Source organism: Gouania willdenowi, chromosome 11, assembly GCF_900634775.1.
Source record: "Gouania willdenowi chromosome 11, fGouWil2.1, whole genome shotgun sequence".
In the NCBI taxonomy this organism is placed as follows: Eukaryota; Metazoa; Chordata; class Actinopteri; order Blenniiformes; family Gobiesocidae; genus Gouania; species Gouania willdenowi.
Genome location: NC_041054.1, coordinates 31813919 through 31832797, shown reverse-complemented (window position 1 = coordinate 31832797; position 18879 = coordinate 31813919). Strand labels below are relative to the sequence as shown.

The 18879-nt window shown below is 38.8% G+C and overlaps 1 protein-coding gene across 1 annotated transcript; it reads right to left on the bottom strand.

The window, feature by feature from the left end:
* Nucleotides 1-2492: 2492 nt before the first annotated feature.
* tmem106bb (transmembrane protein 106Bb) lies at nt 2493-17950 on the bottom strand. The gene is made up of 8 exons (XM_028460647.1): nt 17804-17950; nt 13921-14128; nt 13790-13853; nt 8957-9116; nt 5995-6135; nt 5860-5909; nt 4179-4232; nt 2493-2806 (listed from the first exon to the last, which is right to left on the bottom strand). Exons 2-8 carry the CDS (start codon nt 14114-14116, stop codon nt 2710-2712), a joined length of 762 nt encoding a protein of 253 aa, XP_028316448.1. The 5' UTR covers nt 14117-14128; nt 17804-17950; the 3' UTR covers nt 2493-2709.
* Nucleotides 17951-18879: the final 929 nt, after the last annotated feature.

Below are 18879 nucleotides of genomic sequence, written 5' to 3'. Positions count from 1 at the left end.
CGTGATATAGAACATGCTGTTTTACATGAATTTGTCTCAAATGAAAGAAGTTTTTACATTTTTCTCCCCGTAATTTTCTACGTAGCATTTTCTCCACCAACACCTCAATGACCCGTACTGAGGCTTTAATACCATGCTTTTTCAACCTTTTTCAACCTATTACAAACATTTCAACCTTTTTCAAAATTTTCAAACTTTTTCAAACTTTTTCAACCTCTTCAACCTTTTCAACCTTTTTCAACCTTTTGAACCTTTTTCAAACTTTTCAACCTTTTTCAACCTATTTCAAAATGTTCAAACTTTTTCAAAATGTTCAAACTTTTTCAAAATGTTCAAACTTTTTCAACTTTTTCAACCTTTTCAAACTTTTGAACCTTTTTCAACCTTTTCAAACTTTTTGAATGCTAAAACAAGGCTATTGCTAACGCTATGCTAATGCCAACACTATGCCATTGCTAACACGATGCTAATGCTAATGCAATTTTAATGCTAGCGCAATGCTAATGCTAGCACAATGCTAATGCTAACGCAATGCTAATGCCAACACAATGCTAATGCTAGTGCAATGCTAAAGCTAGCTCAAAGCTAATGCTAGCACAATTCAAATGTTAGGGCAATACTAGCGCAATACTAATGGTTGTGCAATACTAATGCTAGCGCAATGCTAATGCTAGCACAATGCTAATGCTAGCACAATGCTAATCTTAGTGCAATACTAACGCAATGTTAATGCTAGCACAATGCTAATGCTAGTGCAATGCTATTGCTAGCACAATGCTAATGCTAGCAAAATGCTAATGTTAGCGCAATGCTAATACAATATATTAATGCTAACACAATGCTAATGCTAGTGCAATGTTAATGCTAGCGCAATGCTAGCACGATGCTAATGCTAGCACAATGCTAATGTGAACGCAATGCTAATATTACCGCAATGCTAATGTGAACGCAATGCTAATATTACCGCAATGCTAATGTTAGCACAATGCAATCGCAATGCTAATGGTAGTGCAATGTTAATATTAGCGCAATGCTAATATTAGCGCAATGCCAATGCAATGCTAGCACATTGCTAATGCTAGCACAATGCTAATCTTAGTGCAATACTAACGCAATGTTAATGCTAGCACAATGTTAATGCTAGTGCAATGCTATTGCTAGCACAATGCTAATGCTAGCAAAATGCTAATGTTAGCGCAATGCTAATACAATATATTAATGCTAACACAATGCTAATGCTAGTGCAATGTTAATGCTAGCGCAATGCTAGCACGATACTAATGCTAGCACAATGCTAATGTGAACGCAATGTTAATATTAACGCAATGCTAATGTTAGCACAATGCAATCGCAATGCTAATGGTAGTGCAATGCTAATATTAGCGCAATGCTAATATTAACGCAATGCCAATGCAATGCTAGCACATTGCTAATGCTAGCGCAATGCTAATGCTAGTGAAATGCTAATGCCAGTGAAATGCTAATTCTAGTGCAATGCCAATGCTAGCGCAATGTTAATGTTAGCACAATGCTAACACAATGCGAATGCTAGCACAATGCTAATGCTAACGTAATGCTAATGCTAGCGCAATGCTAATGTTAGAGCAATGCTAATGCTAGCACAATGCTAATGTTAGCACAATGCAATCGCAATGCTAGCGCAATGCTAATGCTAGCGCAATGTTAATGCTAGCTCAATGCTAATGCTAGTGCAATACCAACACAATGCTAATGCTAGCGCATTAAGGCTAAATGTAAATGACAATGCTATGGTCATCAAACTTTTCAACCTTTTCAAAATATTCCAAATTTTTCAACCTTTTCAACCATTTTCAACTTTTTCAACATTTTTCAAACTTTTTTTAAACTTTTCAACTAATGCTTCAGCTGTTTGTTCACTTTCAGCTCATACTGGGAATTTACTTATACTAGTATATAAACTGGTTTGAGCGATTGTTATTACAACGTTAAGGCTATTGCTAGGTTAATGCTATGCTAATATAGTGCGACGGGGGCCAGCACATGCATCCTCACTTGCATTTTCTTCAGGAAATGCAAAAATTCAAGTAATAAAAATATTATTTGCCCCTGGTCATTTTAGTTGGAGGGGCTGGGGGTAGTTTATAAAGTTGAAATATAAAAATATACAAAAAAATATATAAATACATAATAGTAATAAATAAAATTTTAAAAAATACAAAAATGAAACAAATATAAATAATAAAATGGTCTTTAAAGACAGACACTGTAGTAGAATACATATAATCTTTATTAAAATGGACCAATGTGAGCACAGAAATGAACAGTTTTAACATCTTAATCAACAATTAGCAGCAGCTTATTAATAAATTAGTTAATTTAATCTAAACAAACACATTAAGCCTTAAAAAGGTCACGATGGAGTGTGAAAACCAACACAGACACCTAATGCTAATAGTGCTAATGCTAACACAACACAGCTGCATGCTGTAACAAAAACTAATTATTCCAAATCAAATAAAAATATTTTTATTTTGTTGTTTTTTCTTCATCAGCAGGAGTCAATCAGTGAGATTTAACGCACACGCACACACATCAGCTTCAGTCACATGACACATGAAGATCGTTCCAAGTCTCCTCTGAGAACTTTTCTTCAGGACTTTCTCGTTAAAAAGTCGCCTCACGGTGCAGGGGGGGTGTGGGTGTTGTGGAGTTAGCCCCGCCCACTCCTCAAACAGCGGTGCTGTTCCCTCCACAGTCCACGTACTGGTACATCTCCTGGGACACCTGCTCAGCGTGACCAAAGTATGTAGTGGTGACGGTGACTCTGCAGGAGGGAGGAGCCACACGTTAACACACACACACACATATGCCAACACACACCCCCCCACCCCCACCCACCCACACACACACACCCACCCACACCCACACCCCCACACACCCACACACACACACACACACACACACACACACACACACACACACACACACACACACACGCGTATTAACACGCACACACACGTAATAACGCACGCACACACGCGTATTAACGCACGCACACGCGTATTAACGCACGCACACGCGTATTAACACACACGCGTATTGACACACACGTTAACACGCGTATCGACGCACACATGCGTATTAGCGCACGCACACACGCGTATTAGCGCACGCACACACGCGTATTAGCGCACGCACACACGCGTATTAGCGCACGCACACGCGTATTAACACGCACGCGTATTAACACGCACATGTATTAACACGTACACGTATTAACACGCAAGCGCATTGATGCGCATTGACGCACGCACGCGCATTGACGCACGCGCACGTATTAGCACACACGCGTACGTATTAGCACACACGCGCGTACGTATTAGCACACACGCGCGTACGTATTAGCACACACGCGCGTATTAACACACACACACACGTATTAACACACACACACGTATTAGCACACACACACACACACGTATTAGCACACACACACACACACACACACACACACACGTATTAGCACACACACACACACACACACACGTACTAGCACACACACACACACGTACTAGCACACACACACACACGTACTAGCACACACACACACGGATTAGCACACACACACACACACACACACGTACTAGCACACACACACACACGTACTAGCACACACACACACGGATTAGCACACACACACACGGATTAGCACACACACACACGGATTAGCACACACACACACGTATTAGCACACACACGTATTAACACACACACACACACACGTATTAACACACACACAAGTATTAGCGCACACACACGCGTATTAACACAAACACACACGTATTAACACAAACACACGTATTAGCACACACACACACACACACGTATTAGCGCACACACACGTTTTAGCGCACACACACGTTTTAGCGCACACACACGTTTTAGCACACACACACGTATTAGCACACACACACACGTATTAACACACACGCACACACACGTATTAACACACACACACACACACACACGTTAACACACACACACACGTATTAACACACACACACGTATTAACACACACACACGTATTAACACACACACACGTATTAACACACACACGTATTAACACACACACACACACACACACATATTAACACACACACACATATTAACACACACACTAGAGACGTTCCACTCACTGCATCATCACCACAATGTTGTGAACTTTGATGGTCTGCAGAGTGCAGTAGTCACTGAGGAAGAGGAGGAGAAACAACATTAGAGAGATATCAGGATATACTGATCCAGGATATACTGATCCAGGATAGACTGATCCAGGATATACTGATCAATAAGAGAACAATAAGGGTGCAATTAAAAGTGAAAATAAAATTTCAGTGCAAGGAAAAGTCTACTTTCCCATTTGTAACAAAAATCTTAAAACCAAAGAACACAATGTGTAAACAACACAATGGAATGATATAAAATAGAACAATAATTAATATAAAATAAATAAATATGGGTAGAAGATCAGCAGGTATAGTTACAGATTTTTTATATTAATATCTAATTAAGAGGAAACATGTACAGTGATTGTAAAGGGTTTATGATACCTTTTTAAATCATTATTAATTTATTTTAATTTAGGGGGGGGGGGGGGTGCAGATTGGCCAAAATATAGGATGTAAAAAATATATATATAATTTAGAAAACATCAAATAAGACAAAAATAAATGTTGGTAGTTAAAATAATGAAAAGATAATACAAGCAATAACAATAATCATAAAATAATTAAATATTAGTAAAAAAAATAATGTGATTATAGTAATAGTACAGTAACAGTAATATGATAATAAAAAAACTGAATAAAATATCTAATGATTATCAACAGTAAAATGTTGATAAAACACCTGAATAAATACATGGGTTTTAAGTTAAAAATATGGATTCTTTTTTTCAGCTCCTCTATTACACTTTCCACTGTGATGACCCGCCCTACTGTACCTCTGATTGGTTCTGACCGGTTATTAAGTGATGTTTAAAGTGACCAATCAGAAAGGAGGGGCCGTCTATGTAATGCCCGCCCCCAAAGTGCCAAAACTCAACATCACCGTGCACGGAGAGATCACAGAAGTAACAGTGAGCACACAGACTGAGACAGTGAGCGTACAGTAAATATTCTAACTGTACATGATGACAGTTTTTATGTTTGAGTTTTTGGAACTAAACTGACGTCATACGACCAGCACCGCATAGCAGCCTGTACTTAAAGCCAAAAGCTTTATAAATACATACATACATATATAAATCAATTATCTACATCATATGACTTTTTAGCGATATCAATAAGCTATAAAAAAGGCATAAATGGTGTTTTTGAAATGTATACATTTCAAAAACTAGAGCTTCCAAGTGTACATCCTTGTTTACTCCATGACTGGGGAAGGAAAGGGAAAAGTTTGGGGAATGATGTTTGTGGGAGCCATAATGTAGGATATTTGTGTATGTGTGACACCATGTTTGGTTGCTGTGGTAACACACAGGAGGCAGTGTCACATGACAGGTGGTAGAGGGCGGTTATTTCAAAAGGTGTGTATTTCCAGCTGCCAGAAGGAGAAAGGAGAGCTGGGTAACTGTATTTCAACGCTTGGCCTTCACCTTGGTTGGTATGGATCACATGTTGTTACATGTAAAGTGTACACGAACCCATCCAGTGTGTGTGAAAACTGACGTTAAATTAAGCACAAAAGTGTGCTTCATCACCACAGCAGCAGCAGCGCGTCTGACAGGTACAGAATTCATTCCTTTCGCAACAACGTTTCTGCTTCAGAGAGTGAGTGTGTGTGTGTGTGTGTGTGTGTGTGTGTGTGTGTACTCACTACATGTAGCTCATCTCCTCTGCGATGATGGTGGGAACCATATAATCGATCTGAGAGCAGAGAGCAGAGCATGAGCGGCTAATGCTAACACTTTAGCGGCTAATGCTAACATGCTAGCGACTGATGCTAGCGTACCTGCTTCATGTCCAGCGGGCTGATGGCCGTCATGTTGCTGATGCGACTTTTCCCAATGAGCGTCTTAGCGAACTGGACCTGAGCCGTGATGTTGGCCACCTCTACAGAGTAGTAGTTGTTGTTGGTGATGTTCAGAGAGTTCTACAGACACACAGGACACACACAAAGGTCCTTTAAAGAGTAACTAAACCAAACACACTTTTTTTCTGCTGAATACATATGTATTTGGGTAAAATCAGAACCAGAGAGGATTTTATTAGCCAAGTAAGAAAAACACACACACCAACACATCCGAGGCGCCACCTGCGGCGGCATCTTATTTAGATGAAAGTGGGAAAACAACAGGAGGGGAAAAGGCAGGTTTTAAACTGGGATCCCTATTGAGGAGGACAGTATAACACTAAGAAAAAAACTGTGAATAGAGAGGAAAAAAAGAAAGGATCGCCAGCCACTGAGGGGCGTGTGCGTGCAGCCTCTTGTGGGCTTCACCCGCCTCCTTATGGCTTGTGGGGAGGGAGGGAGGGCGGAAGGAGTGCCAATGGAAATATAATCCCACAAGACAAGACAAAATAAGCAGCAAGGGCAGATAAGAGAGGGAGCAGAGGAAAATGAGACCGCCTTCACCGAGAGCAGAACATTTTTAAAAATGTAGTGCTGTTTATCAATCCTTGTCCAACTTTTAACATTTTAGTTAAAGTATTTTCATTTTCCTTATTCAGTTGTAAAATGTCAGAGTTACTGGCCTCTAAAGGTGCGTTCACACCGACCTGTGATGAGTCGGCTGAACACATAGTGGTGCTTTTTGGTCACTTCATCTTCTATCTTTATTAATAATCTCTCTCAAGTATGTAAACCTTGTGAAGTTCATTTACGTATATGCAGATGATAGTGCTCTCTGTTTCTCAGACTCCAACTTGTCTCAACTTCAAATCAAATTACAGACACATTTCAACTCAATCCTAAACTGACGTAGGATTTATTTCCTAAAGCTCAATGAGAAAAAAACATTTTCTTTGCTTTTTGACACTCACTGTTTACTCCAAGCAGGAGACTTACTGTATATATTGATTTTGACAATGGCTCCTCAATGACTAAGGAGACCTCTGGCAAGTATCTGGGAATGTGGCTGGACCCTGAACTAAACTTCAAACCACATATTGATTATATATTACAACACATATTCTTGTTTAATGCCTCTCTATCGGTCCTCAAATAGTTTCACACTACAAGAAAGAAAATTATTTCTTAGCTTATTCTACCTATAATTGACAATGCAGAGGTAATTTATCAAAAAACATATGACACCCATCTAAATTCATGTAACGTTTTGTTTAACTCTTTGTGTAGATTTATTTTAAAAGTCTATACAGAACTCATCACTGTGAACTCATCACTGTGATCAACTTAACTGGTTACAGCCCAATAAAAAGGGCAATATCACTGGTTTCTATTTATTTTTAATCACCATATTTCAAATGTTATTTGGTTCAATTTTCCTCAACTTAGCAATAGAGACGTTCTCAGTATTTAACCTTCACTGTTCCTCACATCTGTAAAGAGGTTGGTGGGAGGTCCTTCAGCTTTAAAGCGACCTCAGACTGGAACCATCTGCCTCCATCACTGAGGTCACTGACCACCTGAGGTTCCTTTAGAACAGACTTAAAAACAGATGTTTTCAGGTCCTATGCTACGTAGCTAGATCATTATATCCTGGATTAATCTCCGTTAGCGAGATTCAACTAACCAAACATTCCCTGTCAGAGAGAAGATGTCCTACGACAGTCGATAACAACACGCTAATTATAGCCAAGTGTTTTCAGCCTCGGTACGTGCGCATTCATATGAGGAACAGTTTATGATCTTAAATAAATATAATAAATGTAAATCCACGATGACAGTGAAGAGCAACAGTGTTAGTGCAGCGCACAGCAGGAGGCGGAGCTTTTATACTCACTCAGATCTGATCCACACAGTGACGTGTTCACACATCACATTTTATTGGACAGCTCACTTTCTAAGAAATATGATTGGTCAGGAGGCGGGACTTTAGCACTTGCTAAGATTCTAGCCAGAGAAAAACCTGCTCTTGACCAGGCTAGCCGTTCAGCCTAAGTTACCATGGTGATTTAGCTCCGTAAGATGTTAGCAAGCTTTGTAGTCCAGCACACACTGATTGAATCCTGAAGTCAGCACGATAAGAGGAAATCTAGATTAGTAACATAGGCCCAAAATTATTACTTTTTTGTCATTTTGTTTTCTCAACACAGTCAATAGAATGAAGTAGAAAGAAACAACCATCGATGTGTTTATTTAGCTATGTATATGTAAATAAGTTACATACTGTATGTGTGTAAAGCTATGCTGATGTATGTGTATGTCTGCTGTATTTGATTGTATGATGTATGTTGATCTATATACTGTAACATTTACATGTAGATCTGTGTATATATTTACCCTGAGATGTGGGTGGTGGGAGATTGTGGGTTGTGAGCAAAACTGTATTTTTGTCAGTATTAGTTGCTGTATGTTTCGTTATTTGCTGTTTGTGAAATGTTATAAGTTCTTAGTCTCCCTCAAAAATGAGATGTCACATCTTAAGGGGCTTCCCACAAATACATTTCAAATTAAATACATTTCCAAACCAAATACATCTCTAAACTAAATATATGGCCCAGGTCCTCTAAAGGCAACTAGATTTCATTCTAAATCAATGTGAATGACGCAACGTTAACGATTCAGAGTTTGTTTGTTTATCCTGTTGTATTTGTTTGTTTATCCTGTTGTATTTGTTTGTTTATCCTGTTGTATTTGTTTGTTTATCCTGTTGTATTTGTTCCAATGATAACACAGCTGTCCTTTCCTTTCCTCTGCAGTCTCACTCCTCTGCATTGCTGGACGACTGTGGTAATATCACACTGGTGTGTGTGTGCGTGCGTGCGTGCGTGCGTGCGTGCGTGCTCACTGTGATGTTCAGGTACACACTCCTCTTCTCCTGGTCAAAGCTGACAAACACAGACTTCACCCCCACCAGGGACACGTCTATGGAGCGTGGGAACAAGAAGAAGACGGCCAGGCTGGACAGGAACAGACACAGCACCACTGATGCACTAACGTACAGCTTCCTGTTAAAAAACAACACAGTCATTCACTTCTCACATTATTTATCAAATTTGAAGTTTAACTATTGAAAAGGGACAGTGCAAAAATAATATCTATATATATATATATATATTTTTTAAGTAATGCATACAAAGATTGTAGCCTGATCTCATGTTCTTCTTCAGTCTCTTTACCAGCCACATAAAGAAATAAAATATATACACATTTTTAAAGCCCAGGGGCCTCATGTATAACAGGTACGTACGTTCAAAATCCTGATATTCAGAAACTGGAGTGAGGTGGAAATGTGCGGTGTTTCACGTCTAGTCCTGAAGTGGCGTACGTACAGTACGTTTCTACATCGTTGATAAATTCTTAAGATTTATTTGACACACAACCAGATTAATACAATGCATTCACACATGAACCTGTGAGCTGCTGTTGACCTGTAGGATTTACACATTTATTGTGAGTTACAGTATATTTTAATATTTAAGTCGTCCATATGTTGTTCACTACCTGTTGAAGCTCTGTGCGCTGGGATCTACTACAGCTGGTCAGCTGACCTCTGAGTCACACACACACACACACACACACACACACACACACACACACACACACACACACACACACACCACACACACACACACACACACACACACACACACACACACACACACACACACACACACACACAACACACACACACACACACACACACACACACACTGCGATGGACCAGTGTGTGTGTGTGTGAGGGGGTCGGGAGGCGGTGGGGTTGGTGATTGACGTATCGGTGAAAGGACCTCAATAATAAAGCGTTTTCTGCTGAGTCACATTTAGCTGTTCCACATAAACAGCGTGTTTGATGATCAGATGGAGACAGAGACACACATTAATCCTGATGGATGTGATCAGAACGTTATTATTACCGTTGCTCAGCGGTAGAGTGGGGTGTACAGTTACCGAAGGTTTGGGGTTGTATCCCGCTCTATTCAAGTCATTGTCATTGTGTCATTGGGCAAGGCACCTTACCCACATTGACTAGTATGAATGGGTATGAATTAAGCCTGTGAATCTCCATCACTGACAACGATTCCATACGCACCTTCATACACTTCCAGCAATACCATACATTAATACATTGAATCCCCTGGCCATACGATGCCATACAATTCGATATTGATTTGATAGCGATTCAATTCTACACAATGCGATTCAACATGATTTTAAATATAAATAAGTAGCTGTGATTCAGTGAAACTAGAGGCAGAGGGTTTATTGAATTGATTTTGAATGATTGAAGAGGGCTGTACACAGACGTCCTCACTATCTGTCACATTTAGAGCAGTTTAGTAAAGAAGAGTGGGTAAATATGACCTCATCAAGATGTTCCACACTGATAGACTCTGATCCAAAAACACTGAGTGCTGGAATAAAAACCAAAGATGCTGCAACAAAGTATTAGTTTAAGGGTGTGTTTATGTAACCAGTAGGGATGTAACGATTCACTCAACTCCCGATACGATTCGATTCACGATACTGGGTTCACGATACGATTCTCTCACGATTTATTTTACAAAATGGGACTGTAGACAAATTTTTTTTTTGGGAAAAAAACGAGAAAATATTGTACTATTTTCCTTTTATTTTTCATTGTCAAAAGAATTCCTTGATAAACTATTCAAAACAATGCAATTTAACTAAAAATAAATCTTGAATGAAATAAATAAAGGAATAATACAAATGAAAATGAAGCCTATTAATTTAAATTCTGGTTCTATAATAAACAATGCAAAACTGCATAATAGTTATTTTTCTTTTTAAAAGTGCAACTGAAAATGTATTTTGTGCCTTAACAATTGGACTTTAAAAAAAAAAAAAACCGTCATTGCACTGATTTACGTCATATTTGTTTGGACCAGCAGAGGGCGCTGGTAACAATGGTCGGTTGGCATGCAGATATCTTGCAGTGAAGAAGAGAAGCTATGCTAGCAGACAGAGCTAATAGAAAAACGTGACTTTTACAGATATTCACGTAATATTACAGATATTCTTTCGGTGCTAAAGGGATAATGAATCATTTATTAACATATTTAAGAGTAGAAGGCAGCCAGAAAGAAAGTATCCGCCCGCCGCCTACACTTGTGGATAGCGCCCTCTGCTGGTTAAAAAAAGTACTGCGATTCAATTTTCAGAAAATCGATATCAACCGTGATACCTATGAATCGATTTTTAACTGCCTTACGATTAATTGTTACATCCCTAGTAACCAGGTTATCTTAAGTTTTTATTTTTATTTTTGCCCTTTAAAGGTTTCAGTGTCATTGTCATTGTACAGGTGTCATTGTACAGGTTATAGGTCACATTAAAGGTGGAAAAAGTTGTGAAGTTATTTATCTTGGTGTAAGGATGTGTGATCTGATGATATGTTGATCATAAAATTACTGTTCAGATTAAACACTAGTATCAGCAGAAAAAACTATTTCACAGTGTGTACATCACTAACTCACTGATGAGTGCAGTGATAAACATGCTTTCAGACCTAAAACCTATTATTAATTAAGATCTGAAATAAAGGGTGGTAAACCAGGTGTGTCCCTAAATCCTTTGGTGGAGCTGTGTCTTTACCTGCTGTGGGTGAATTCACTAAGATTGTGCCACTAAGAGGTGTTAGTATAGACGTGGTTGAGACCGTCCTATTCAAATGAACATTTTGGTCGTTTCACGTAGAGAGGTGCACAGAAGCACTAAATTACATTTGAAGAAGGCTGGTGGACTTCTCTGTCTGCTGCACAAACATTTAATAATGTAGAAAAACTAAATAAACAGAGAAAAATGCTGTTTAATAAACTTTAAAACCTAATGTTATTTTCCCCCATAATCTAATGTGTCTGCTCAGAGGGGGAAGAGCAAAAGGAAGCGACAGTGATACTGCTTTCTCCTATCAACAGTGGTTACCCCTGGTGCAGGAAAACACCAAACTTCTACGGCCTCCAGCGGGCGCAATTCAGCCTCTAGCCAAAAATAAACCACTTATTCGGACTCGGGGGAATAAAATGCATCTGATGGTGCCACTTTTTTTTTTGCAAAATAAGCATTTTTTTTGCACAGCAATTGGGTGTTTTGCCTCTAGCAGGCGCAGTTCTAACTCTGCCCAGGAGGGGATGCACATATTTAGACTCAAGCGTACCAGACCTTTCCGCTGACACTTCGTTTGGCCCAATCCGAGTATTTTTTGGTTTTATAATAACCACTGAATAGCAAAGGCGCAGCCATCTTGAAAAATGGCCGCCATATTGAAATTTTGAGTGGTCAACTCTTTTTTCCAAAATAGTGGCCCTTAAAGAGTATCTGTGCCAAATGTCATGCTTTTATATCAAAGTGAACAATTCTTTTGAAACATGAAATGAATCTGCTGCACTAGTGCAACAACACGCACACAGTCCCAGATTTGATGAATCGTATTGCCCCCACGGCAGTCATTTATTTGCATTTCCTCTTCCAATTTTTTTGCACCCCTTATGAGATCAGCCTACTTTACATATTCATCAGAGAGAAACACGCTAAATGGATTGTGGGCGCATTAAGACGTGCAGAAGACACGCAGTCCTGATTCCCTGGGGTTTGTACCCCTTAAAAGCGCGTGGAGTGACGTTTGCACACGTTTTAATACCCCTAAACCTTTAGTGAATCCACCCCTCAGTGTTTTCCTCTCTCCTTCATTCTTCACTCTTCTCTGTTGACTTGAACAAAGTTGTTGGTGCAACACTGCCTCTAGCGGTCATTGTAAGGCACTGCAGCAGAAAGAAAAAAGCAGGGAGCGGCCGTGGGCTGGATTTTATCACTAGTTTAACACCAAATCTGCGTTAACAACTTCATGAAGTCGACATAATCAATTATGTCGATGAATCATTGCAGCTTTAGAGAGCAGTTTCTACTGTTCAGTAATGTTTAGGACGTGTAGCAGCTGTGGTGTATTGTGTTCTGCGCTATAAAAACTTCTCTTAAAAACAACTAATTAACCCACTAATCTACCTACGAAACAAGAAAGGTCTGCGTATGTGTGTGAATGTGTGTTTGTGGAGTGAATATCTCCCCGACGTGGTGTCTGTTCAATCTGAAACTTTGTCAACGGCTTCCAAATACCACAAGTGTGTGCATGTGTCATTTTGGAGTAATTTGGTGTTGCAAAACGTTCATTTTAATTGTAAGATTACGGCTCCCTCTCGGTATTGAGCGCGCTACTTCCGGTTAAAGGTCACCAGGTCATGACGTCACTGTGTCACAGTTTGTTTGGGTTTAAAAAAGTTATTATTTCATGGTTATTTAAAATGATTCCCGTGATCCCAAACTTCCTTTAAATCGCGGGTCACGGACTCCACTTCCTCCTCCGTCTCCATGACTGTGGGCGGCGGCTGTGCTGACGGCCAATAGCCGACCATATCACAAACTACCTGCTTCTTCAGACAGAGGAATGTAACTTTTTTGTGAGCGGATGGGTCAGTCATTTGACCTAATTTTTGGGAACGTGGTGTGTGCTATTCAGCGCAGAGATGTTCCGTGGGCTCGGCCGGAGTTCTTCCGAAATTGTTATAGAACTAATTAGATTTACACATTTCTAAGAGTAATGGAAACACAGCTAATGATAACAGCATGTGATTCCTCTGAGCAGGTACATTTAGTTTGTACTCACGTCCTTCTGGGGCGCAGCCGCTGGTCGCTGTATGGAATCAGAGCCACCAGCTGGTTTTCCTGTCCTACACAGGGAAACACAGGGATCAGTGTTGATGATGGTACACTCCTTGTTCTATCAATAACCGTTACCTCTGGGGATTCTCCCCGTGCCCTGACATGTGGGACACGTCACGCTGTCCCGTCCTGTGAACTCCACGTAAGGAAACTGGGACACGTCTCCAGTCTTGTCGTTGTCAGTGTTGGTGTCTTCCAGAGGAGATGTCAGACCATCATCACCTCCGTAATGACCAGTCTTCTTCACTAGGTTGGAGAAGGACTTTCCCATCGTGACTCACACCTGAACACACACACACACAACAAATACACACATATTCACTAAAAAAACCTTTATTAAAATAAACAGCTGCTGTTGTTCATTTCAATAAAGAGATGTTTGTTCTAATGTGTGGAATCAAGTGTGACTGACAACCAGGACTTTAAACACACCCTCCAACCTGCCAATTGCAGGTAAAGATTCACAAGTCATTGTTGCCAGATTGGGATGTTTTTCCACCAAGAAATTTGAGGGTCGTTGTGTGTGTTTAGACTTTAAAACATAATGTGTATCTGGCAACACTGCTGGTTGTACTAATCCTACATTTCCCATGAACACTATGTTGTGACGTGTCAAACAACAATTGGCTAGGTGCTAACGTTAGCGTGATTGTTATGGTTTGGTATCAGAGAAGATAAACAGAACGATGCAAAACAACCAATAGGAGCTGAAATTAAGTTGTAAAATGAAAATATTCATCAGGAGTTGAAAAACCTAAACTGCTAAAAATGGAGGCTGCTGCTGACTCAGGGAAAATGTAGATGAAAGAGGATCTGAAAAGAGTTTTATTACTAAATGGATGTTGGGTCGTGAGTGGCTGGTATTCTACCATTTGTTCACCTTTAAAATGCGCACTATACAGTTTGTTTACATTTGAAGAGCATGCATGTTAATAAAACATGTTTTCTCTACAGTACAGCTGATTACTTCTATTCTTTCTAACTTCAGTGTTCCAGGGATTCAATTTTCATCTGAGTTAAGTTTGTTTATTAGGTTATGAGAATATACTATATAAAATGTTCACTTGTCCAACACACTCACAGTTCTATATTACACCTTTAAGACATTGTTACAACAATGTTTTTAAATTAAATGTTTATATTTTTACCATTTTAATGTAAACATACATTCAAAACAAACATAACGACAACAAAAACACGTAAAAAAGAACAGAAATACACAAACACACAAAGCCTTTGTTATTTCCTGTATTGATGCTCTGATTGGTCATTATTCTAAATCACAAGTATCAAACTTAAGGCCCGGGGGCCAAATACAGCCCTTTAGTGCATCCAACATGGCCCTCAGGAGAAAGAAAGGAAGACAAAAAACATAAAAAACCCACAAGTGGTTGTGTTAAATTAAATACCAACTCCATACACACAAATTCTATGAAACTCCACAATATTTTCAGGGTCACAGTTTTCCCACGTATATGTTGCATTTTTATCACTTTTCCTCAAGTTATTCCCCAAAAAAGTTTTTTAAGTCCAATTGTTAAGGCACAAAATACATTTTCAGTTGCACTTTTAAAAAGAAAAATAACTATTATGCAGTTTTGCATTGTTTACTATAGAACCAGAATCTCCCTAGGGAGAGCTGGTGATGGTCACAATTATGCAATGAAATAAATACATTTATTTAATTGCAATAACAAAATATGCATTGCTGTTAAAAGATTGCACTTCTTGTAGTGTTAACCTTCAACAGCATGTGCAGACAAAGGAAAAAAAATTAATAAAAAAAATAAAAAAATAAAAGAAATTAATAGGCTTTTCTTCATTTGTATTATACCTTTATTTATTTAATTCAAGATTTATTTTTAGTTAAATTGCATTGTTTTGAATAGTTTATCAAGGGATTCTTTTGATTTTTCTACAGTCCCATTTAGTAAAATAAAACGTGAGAAAATCGTATCGTGAACCCAGAATCGTGAATCGAATCGTATCGGGAGTTGAGTGAATCGTTACATCCCTAGTCCCTGGGTGTTTACTGGTGAGTGAGGCCATAAACACCAGAGATGCATCTGTGTGGCATTTTTCATCAGCAAATTTAACCCAGAATTATGTTTCTGCTCAGACTTTATTGAGTTTAAAATATTGACATTAATATCCTAATTCGTCATTTGGAGAAAGAATATTGAGATAAGAGTTTTGGTCCATATCGTCCATCCCTACCTTACATACTTTATCATTTATAAGTGGAAGTGTAAACTATGGCACTATAATGTTGAAATGAATGGTTTTCCCACCTATGGTCCATGGCCCAATTGAAATCAAACTGGTCCGTATTTGGCCCCTAAACCAAAATAAGTTGATCACGTGATCCTCAAATACAGTCACATGTGTGTGGCCCCACCTCCTGTGATAACAGCTCTGCTTTAGTTTTGGACAAACAACTGTCATTATGTTTGAGGAAGCTCCTAATATTGTTTTAATATAGGTTCTAATATAGGTTGTAATATTGTTCTAAATATAGGTTCTAATAATGTTCTAAATATAGGTTCTAATAATGTTCTAATGATGTTCTAATGTCAGTGAGTCAGTCACATGCTGCCCTCAGGCTGAGTTTATAATAGAAAACACACTTCATTCAATAAATAAACAAATGTATGTTTTTCCAGATCTTTTCTACATAAGTGTGATGTGCCAGGATGGCAAAGTGGTCTAAGCGCCTGACTCAAGAATTCTTCCATCCACTGCCGTGGGTTCGGATCCCGCTTTTGTGAAACTCGTACAGTGCCCATCAGAGGTAAGTATTCATATAGAGGGAGCTTAAGTAGAGTTGTTCATTATGACCAAATCAGTATGTGTTTGAACTGATGACATCATCAGTGTCCTAAAACAATGTAGAAGTTCCACAGTGTGGATGGGAAAAGGAATGGGTTATATATATATGTATTTTATTTTGGTAGCCAGAACATCACCAAAATGTAATCAGCTGTTCTTTGTCCCATTTATCAATTCTCCAAAAAAATCATCCAAATCTGTTCATAACTTTTCAAGTTATCTTGCTAACTGACAGACTGCGTCACTCTGCATTAGCATTAGAATTAGCATAGCATACAATTCTGACATTAACACTGTTGATGACATCATCAGTGTTCTAAAACTATTTATTAGCCAATCACTGCACACTGTAGCCACATACGCACCAGAGCCAATCACTGGGGAGCCCACCGCCACGCCCCACCATTATGGAACATTGGTTTACCTCTACCGTGATGTCATCAGTCCTACCTCTACAGTGATGATGTCATCCCTATGATCCAATGCTGTAATCCAATCAATGGGGAGCCCACCCCCACGCCCGCCCATTTTGAAACATTAGAACATTGGTCCAAACAAATCCAACTGAACCAAGCAGCAGAATTAAGGGTTATACAGGGGAGATAGTCGCCACACACACACACACACACACACACACACACACACACCACATTGCATTTATAGATAGATATATTTTTTTAATTTTAACATATTTAACATAAAAAATCAAACCTTTTAGGGTATTTTCTGGGTTAAGGTTGAAATAAAGTGTTAGCGGGGTAGCTAAAAATAAATATGAGCTAAAACAAAACTGACGGTACTTTAAGTCACGTGGTGAACTATCACGTCACCTAAACTGACCAATGAGGGGCGATCCGTATGAATATTCCGTATGAACTATTCGTACGTTTCCGTATGAATAGCTACGGCCATAATAAACTTACTGACGGTCAGTGTTTAGTCTATAACCGATACTGACTGTTACTGGTATTAAATAGACAAACTGTAACATTATAGAGCGGAATAGACCACAGACACCTACTGACCGTCTGTTAAGCACAGTCTGAATGTGCGTCAACAAACATGGCGTCATAGAAAGCTAAGAACTAACAGGCTAAAAGCTAACAGCTAACTACACAGTATCACTCACCGCTCAGCATCCACAGGTTACAGACATGGAGTTTTTACAGACCACAGACAGACCACAGACCGCTGACCTTCTTCCTCTTCTTTATTTCCAGCAGTGTAGAGACCACAGGGTGTTAGTGTTACTGCCCCTGCTGGACATCACTACACTTATTCTACAGCAGTGTCTGAAAACTGTAGCTAGCAGTTAGAAAACACTTCTTAAAGACTAAATGTTCACGGTTTTCACTTTATTTAGAAAGAGAAATAATAATAAAGGCTAGAAGTGACTTAGAAAAATAGGAAATGTTGAGCTTTCAACATAATAAACTTTATTTCTCCTCATTTTATCATCTTCCTATTTTACTAGCTACTAACAAACAACTTTTAGCTAATCATATAACATTTGTAGAATGCAACAATTCTGTTATATTTTATAAAAATCCACCTTGTGTTTTTTATATAATATATATCATATTATATAAAATAGTGGTTCTCAAACTGTGTTGGTTCTCGTCCCTCTTTTTCTTATTTCTGAATCTAACTACTGTAACCCATTTTGCTCAGAATATTATGAAAAACTACTATAGAACATAATGATGGAATGAATGAGTGATAACACATTTTAAAGGATCTCAAAACATGAATCATTGTGAAAATTATTTAAATTTTTTTGCTGCTTAAATCACATGATTTCAGTCATTTTTTAATGTTAAACCGTTGAAATATTACTCAAAACTCTTACACAATCCTTCAGTTTCCCGTAAATTGTAACATAATATTTCCCTTAATTAAATAGAAATTTGCCACAAAATCTAGTAAATGTAAAGTGTGGCTCCTGTTGGGACTGATATCTGTCACTTATTGATTGGATGAAATCAGTTTCTTACATATTAAGTATTTTATGTAACGTACAAGTGTAAACTAGAGCACAATGATGTTAGAATGAGAAATAAACCATATTTTTACTGATTTAACTAATACGGGCGACCGTGGCTCAGGTGGTAGAGGGTCGTCTTCTGATCGAGAGGTTGGGGATTCGATTCCAGTACCTGACTATGTGTCGAAGTGTCCTTGGGCAAGACACTGAACCCTAAGTTG